The sequence below is a fragment of the Nicotiana tabacum genome, chromosome 15, assembly GCF_000715075.1.
Source record: "Nicotiana tabacum cultivar K326 chromosome 15, ASM71507v2, whole genome shotgun sequence".
Classification (NCBI taxonomy): Eukaryota; Viridiplantae; Streptophyta; class Magnoliopsida; order Solanales; family Solanaceae; genus Nicotiana; species Nicotiana tabacum.
In genome coordinates, this window is record NC_134094.1 from 96,138,520 (window position 1) to 96,146,620 (window position 8,101).

The 8,101-nt window shown below is 36.9% G+C and overlaps 1 protein-coding gene across 1 annotated transcript; it reads left to right on the forward strand.

Moving 5' to 3' along the window:
* Positions 1-7,336: 7,336 nt before the first annotated feature.
* LOC142169742 (uncharacterized) lies at positions 7,337-7,777 on the forward strand. The gene has a single exon (XM_075231648.1). The coding sequence runs from the start codon at positions 7,337-7,339 to the stop codon at positions 7,775-7,777; it is 441 nt and encodes a 146-aa protein (XP_075087749.1).
* The last annotated feature ends 324 nt before the right edge of the window (positions 7,778-8,101 follow it).

Consider the following 8,101-nt stretch of genomic DNA (forward strand, 5'->3'; position numbering starts at 1 on the left):
CAAATGAGTTTTAAAGGCAAACTTTCACATTTTCTTTGGTTTTCACATAAAATTTCCGGAAAAAAGATTCAGATTGTGCACACAAATCGAGAAAGGATGAATGGGGCTATTCAAGGTCTCGGAATACATAAATGAAGGTTAAAATTAAAAATGACATATCGGGTCATCACATTCTCCACCTTTAAAACATATGTTCGTCCTCGAACGTGGCAAGAATTATTCTGAGGTTATCAAATTGCTGATTTTTCTCTTACACATATACTCGCGGGTGATTCTACATCACCGAAATCGACATACATCTGACCACACTATCTCAATTGAGATTATTTCTTTTATCCACATTTATAACTTTAAAACCAGATTTCTTACACTCTAAACATTTTCAAAAAGTTCGATTTTCATATCAACGCACGATATTAGCCTCAACCGGCGGTAGAAACTCGTGCCTACGCATACATCATACGTATACCCATAACCACATCTCTGGTCTTAATAGTTATTTATAATCAATTACAACATCGTCAATTTACCTCATGTTAACAAAAATCTCGTTTCAAACCTTCACCTTACTAACAACGAGATACGAGGCATGAAGACCTCATAATTATTTACCCGAATTAACGAGTCACATTTAACGCCACATGGGCACTCACATCGTAGGCTAAAACTCAATAATTACAATACGAATATGGCTAAATGTGCGCAAAAAAAACACATACAAGAATTATCAAATAAGCCTAACAGGCATGAATCCCCATTAATACCATAGTACAAATTAAATTTCACAAAGGGAGAATTTAAAACACATGAATTTAACCACAAGGGTCTCATCCTGATATAACTTCCACCGCGGCTTGTAGCCCGGTTTAAACATATCAAATCATATTAAAATGCGAGGATCACGTCCTCAACTTTGAATCACAAGTAATATGCACATCGTGCCAATCGAAATCTTTCCATTTTCTTCTTTAAAATAATTTCTGTTAAACAAGGTCGCAACATATAATAAACCCCCATACCGGTAGCGCATATAATTTACAAATTATAGTCAGTTATCCGAAAACTACATCAAACTCACCGTAATGAGTAATAGAAAGTCACTTTCAGCCTCACAACTCTTTTTAGTGACTAACATAAAATGATAGATATGGCTATCTCCATAGAATCTCCCAACAGGAGTAAACACATAAGTAGATTATAGAATCATGAAGCACACTCATAAGTGGAGCATAATAGGAGGACTTGCCTCGATACTCAGAACTGAATCAAGTTAAGAAAATTATTCCTTTATAATAAATCGAGATGGTACTTGTAACGACATGATATGATGTAGCGACCTCTATCATACCATAGAAAATATATCAACAGGCCGAGCCTCCACCTCTAGGACGCCCTCTACCAACCCGTCCTCCACCCCGAACATGTTCTAACATCTTGGCAATTTCTACCACTAGCCGAAATGAAGTATCAACCTGTAGCTCTCGAGTCGTACAAAATTTTACGATCATAATTGAGTCCTTTAATAAATCCATGGATTTGCTCTCTAGCTGTAGGAACCAAGATAGGTGCATGTAGGGCTAACTCACTAAACCTAATACCATATTTTAACATCGTCATAGTGCCCTGACACAACCGTTCAAACTTTGTGCGTTACGCATCCCGGAGAGTCTGGGGAACAAACTCTTTCAAAAAAAACATCTCCGAAAATTGAGCCCAAGTTAGTGGTATTGCATCGGCTGGTCTATCCTCTTCATAAACTTGCCACTATTGATACGCTGCTCCTGACAGCTGAAATGTAGTAAAGGCAACTTCGCTCACTTCCACAATGCCCATGGTGCGAAGAATACAGTGACATTTTTTTTAGAAATCCCTGGGCATCCTAGGTAGTTGTGCCACTAAAATTAGGTAGACTATACCTCTTAAATCTCTCAAGTCTCTTTTGTTCTTTTTTTTATATTCTGGCCGGAACTCAGGCTGAACCGGAATAACAGGCTGTACCAGTACTATACCCGAAACCTGACCAATGTGAACCTGCTGCTCTGAAGTACGGGTGGTAGGAGTCTGAACTCCTCCCCCAATCTGTGAAATATTTGGCGAAACAGAGATCAATCCTGCCGGAGTCGATGTACTAAACATGTTCAGGAATCGTGCTAAAGTCTCCTGAAATCCGGGGGTAACAACAGATGTCTCTAGTACTTGTCCCCCAACCGGAGCTACTGGCGGCTCCTCAATTGCTACTCTAACAAGTGCTCTAACAGCGGCACGTGCCCTTCCTCGGCCTCTACCTCGGCCTCTATTTCGGTTGTGGCCTCATGCGGCCCTAGCAGAATATGCGGGTGTCTGCTCAGCTGACCCGATAGCGCGTCTCCTCACCATCCGTGAGAGAATAGAGATACAAAGGCTCAAATTCCAAAATCAACAAATTCTACATGACATGAATGAGAGAAGTGAAAATTTCCTAACAGTTCTGTAGCCTCTCAAAGATAAGTACAGTCGTCTCCGTATCGATTCGCAAGACACTACTAGACTCGTTCATTACTCATAGAACCTATGAACCTAGAGCTACTATACCAACTTTTCATGACCCATAATCCCACTACAGGCGTCGTGATGGAACTTAGTCTCTAAGACTAGGTAAGCCGATTACAATTTCATTTCGAACCATTTTTTTTAAACATATAATTATAACAACCTCCCAAGACTAGTAATACAGAGTCACGAACTCTAACTAAATACATGCAATGATCTCAAGGATCGAATATACAATACTATTCGAATACGAGTTGATAGTACAATATAATGGAAAGACTCCAAGGGACTGCGACGACCAAGTATTCCTACCTTGAATCCTTGCAATCACACTCTTATCTCTGCCCGAATCCGATATCTCCAATACCTGGCTTTGCACAAAAATATACAGAAGTGTAGTATGAGTACACCACAGTCGGTACCCAGTAAGTATCAAGACTAACCTTGGTGGAGTAGTGACAAGGTACAGTCAAGACACTCACTAGTCAAATAACCTGTGCAACATAGCATACAGAAATAACAGAAAACAAATAGCAATGATGGAAACAATAATCAACTTGTGACATAAACAGCAAGGCAACAGGAACACTAAAAATATTGCTCAAACGAATAATAAACACAAGTACATTCAATTAATCAAGTCCTTCAAAATATACATCTTTTATCTATGAGTTTTTCAAATAAGAATCTTTAGAATGTAATCCATACAATTAAATATAACCCGAATATACTTCCTTCAAATAAATATCTTACGAATATAATTCTTTCAAATAAATATCTTTCAAATATAATTTTTTCAAGTAAATATCTTTCGAATATTATTCTTTCAAGTAAATGCCTTTCAAATATAATTCTTTCAAGTAAAAGTCACTATGTGATACCACATTTAACTTTCTTGGTGTGAGAAATATATTCAATATATCACATCGAATGGAACGGTAATACCTTCGTGCACTTGTCTCATTCTCACCCGATGCATATATGTAGATCAAATCAATTGGCACGGCAACACTCTTCGAGATTTTATCTCTTTCTCACCGTGCATACATATAACAGAACCAACTAGGTAGGAGAAATACCAATACCAATAAAAGAAATAAACTGGGAGGCTCACAGGAAGCAACAACTACAAGACATATAGAAAATATAGGTGTACAATAACAACTCAAGATAAGGTCATGTATGTATAGAAACACCTTTTGTGCCATGGACATATGATAATATAAAAATAATGGCACAACATCATCCTTCGTACTTTTACTCTCGTCCTCACATGATAATATAAATGAAATGGCCCGACATTATCCTTCGTGCATATTAAAAATGGCACGGCATCACCCTTCATACTTTATATTTTTCCTCACATGATAATATAACTAAAATGGAACGGCATCACCCTTCGTGCTTTACACTCTCAAATGGCACGACATCACCCTTCGTGCTTTTTTCTTTTCCTCACATGATAATATAACTAAAATGGCGCGCCATTACCCTTCGTGCTTTACATTCTCAAATGGCATAGCATCACCCTTTGTGCTTTACACTCTCAAATGGCATGGCATCACCCTTCGTGCTTTATACTCTCAAATGGCACGGTATCACCCTTCGTGCTTTACACTCTTCCTTACCAAGCACATGTATATCATTAATAAGCAATGTAGGAAGCATAAATAATATCAAAGAGAGTGTTTAAACGACAACACAATACAAGAATTCATATCACAATTTTCTCACCTGCCACAACCAACTCCAAAGATACAACAAAATTCAATTAATTTCAAAGAAAATAGCCCAAGGATCCACACAACATATATAAAACCTCAGAAACAACAACAGAGATGGAAAAGTAACTCAGCAAAGGACAACACCTTCTTTAATCCAAATATTTTATAAATATATTAACACATCTTTTTAAGCTTATTTAATTAATTATTTATAGATGGAAAATCCATAATGAAATTAATTCCAAGAAATATCAAATCAACAAAGACATGGAATTCACATAAAATCCAAATGGAAATCACCCCAAATTATCATATAAAATATAAACCCGACAAAAAAGGAACGAGGCATGACAAATAAAGGATTTACTATGTTCCAATAATTTTTCAATTTAATATATAAGGATGTCTACAATTTTTAACCGATATAAATTGCACAGATAAACCAAGTACGTACTCGTCACCTCGGGTACATGATTTTCAATCACACAATTTTCAAATACGACTCAATGCCTAAGGGGTAATTCCCCCACTCAAAGTTAGGCAAGATACCTACCAGCTCAAATCTATCCAAATTGATTGTATAACTTCATTAAAATTCATCGAAAACAATTTCAGATAATAAAATGTCAACTTAAATTTTGCATTAAAAATTCAACGTGGGGCCCGCCTCTCGGAACCCGACAGAATTTTCATGAAATCCGAACACCCATTCCGATACGAATTCAACCATACAAAATTTACCAAATTCCGATAACGAATCGACATCCAAATCTTAAATTTTTATTTTTGAAAGTTTGTGCAAAAATCCCATTTTCTTCCAATTTATTCACTAATAAAAGATGGAAATAATCATGGAATCGTGAAATATTATGAAAATCGAGTAGGAAACACTTACCCCAATCCATTTGGTGAAAGTCCGCTCAAAAATCTCCCAAATCCGAATTCCCTAGCTCCAAAAATATTGAAATGAGCTAAAAAATGAAATTGCTCAATAAAAACTCATTTCCCATCTCTAAAAGTCCATTATCCGTTACTAAAAGTCCATTTCCCATCACTAAAGGTCCGCACCAGAAACCTGCTAGAACCAACAATTTAATATTTCACTAAAAACGCTCTAACTCCATCATACGACCTCGTAATTAGACGATTCTTATTACTATGAGTCACAAATAATAATACGAACCTAGTCGTTCAATCGAAACTCGATTCGGAGCTCATTTTCTCAATGCGAGACCAATTTCGCTCGTTAAACAATTAACTCATGTTTCGCGCTAAAAACCCAATCGCAACTTGATGAAATTAGACCAAACATTCCAGATCATTCTTATAATTCATTATCAAACTCTCGGAAGTTTCGAAATCAAATTTCAAGATCTAGAACCAGAAATGGACATTTGGATCATTACACGCTTATGCTTAAAACATCAAACTCTTTCAAAAACTCTTCCCAGACAGCTTGTAGTATATCAACCATAACGTTTTGTACCCAACTCCAACTGTCAAACAGTTTAAATTTATGAAAACTAGATTATAAAATTTATTTTTGGTTCATCACAAAATTTCTTATAGATTATGAGATATAAGCTTCCAAAGTCAGCCATGTGCAGCAAATATTTTTGCGATGCACACTGCCAGGCAAAACAACTGCAGTACCAGGTTTCAGTTAATCGATTATAACTTTCTGTACAAATATTCAAATGATGAATGGTTTATAGTTCTAGAAACTAGACTCAAAGAGTTATAACTTTTATTTTTATATTATCTCGAAATTCCTTACAGATTACGAGATATATGCTTCCAAACTCAGCCCTGCGCGACAAACATTTCTGCGATGCACACTGCTGTAGCCAAAAACCAGCAGTTAAAAATGGCCTAGAAATGGCCCGAAACCACTCTGAAACTCACCCGAGCCCCTCGGGACCCCGTCCGAACATACCAACAAGTCTCAAAACATATTATAGACTTAGTCGAGGCCTCAAATCACATCAAACAACACCGAACCAACGAATCGCACCTCGAATCGAACTTATGAGTTTATGAAATTTTTCAAAATCTATATCTTGTGCCGAAACGTATCAAATCAATCTGGAATGACTTCAAATTTTTCATGCAAGTTATAAATGACACAATGGAGCTTTTCCAATTTCCAGAGTTGAATTCCGACCCCGATATCAATAAAGTCAACTTCTGGTCAAACTTTTTAAATATCTTCCATTTTTCCAAATTTTGCCATTTCACGCCAAAATCAATTACGGACTTTCAAATAAATATCCGGACACACTCCTAAATCCAAAATCACCATACAAAGCTATTAACATCATCAAAATTCCATTCTGGAGTCGTTTTCTCAGAAGTCAAACTCCGGCCAAACTTTAGAAATTCAAGCTTTATAAAATCAAACCTTTTAATTATTTATTTTAAAAAATAACGAAAAACGTGCCTACACATCTCGGAATAAATTCAAATTTTGTACATAAGTCATAAATATTGTTACGAAGATGATCGAACTCTCAGAATCCAAATCGGGACCCAATATCAACCAAAATTCAATTATGACCAAATTTAAGAATTCTTTAAACCTTTAAATTTTTAGTTTCCGTCAAATGGAGATAATGCAAGCTAGGGACTTCTAAATTTGATTTCAGGCATACGCCAAAGTCCCAAATCATGATACGGACCCACCGAAATCGTTAGAACACTGAACCAGATCCGTTTTCTCAAAACATTGACCAAAGTCAGCTCAAATGAGTTTTAAAGGTAAAATTTCACATTTTCTTTGGTTTTTCACATAACATATTTCGGAAAAAGATACTGATTGCGCATGCAAATTGAGGAAGGCTGAATAGAGTTATTCAAGGTCTCGGACTACATAAATGAAGGTTAAAATTAAAAATGACATAGCGGGTCATCACAGAAAGGATCATCATGGCTGCTCCACCAAACTTCGAAGAAGGTCAATCCACCTACAGACCACTAAGATTCAATGGTCAATACTATGGATGGTGAAGACAAGGATGCATGATTTTATCATGGATGAAGATTTAGAGCTCTAGGATGTTATCTGTGACGGTCCTTTCATTCCTATGAAAACCATTGGGGAAGCAGCAGTGACAGTTCCCAAGTCTAGGAAGGAATACAGCGATGCTGACCGCAAGGCTATAGAAAAGAACTTTCGAGCAAAGAAAATCCTCGTCTGTGGCATTGGGCTAGATGAATACAACAGGATTTCGGCTTGTCAACCTGCTAAGGAGATCTGGGAAGCTCTCCAAACAACACACGAAGGGACAACTCAAATAAAGCAGTCGAAGATTGATATGCTAACCACTGAGTATCAACTCTTCAGGATGAAGGATGATGAGTCCATTCAGGACATGCACACTCTCTTCACCTCTATTATCAATGAGCTCTATTCCCTAGGAGAAATCATTCCAAGGAACAAACTTACCAGGAAAATACTCAGCATATTACCTGGTTCCTGGGAAAGCAAAGTAAATGCTATCACGGAGGCAAATGATCTACAATAGATAACCATTGATGAACTCATTGGTAATTTGAAAACTTATGAAATGAAGAAGAAAAAGGATCATGAGAGAAGAGATCCCAAAAGGGAGAAGAACCTAGTGCTCAAGACAGACAACAATGAATCAAGTGGTGAGGATGCTGATATGGCTTACTTGACAAAGAGATTTCAGAGGATGGTCCGCATAAATTGAGGTATTCCAAATTAGGGCAGCTCCAGCAAGCCAAGAGGATATGAATTATGTCATAAGTGCGGGAAGTCAGGACATTTCTTCAAGGATTTTCCCCTCCTCAAGAAAGACCAGTACAAGCACAACATAGACAAAACA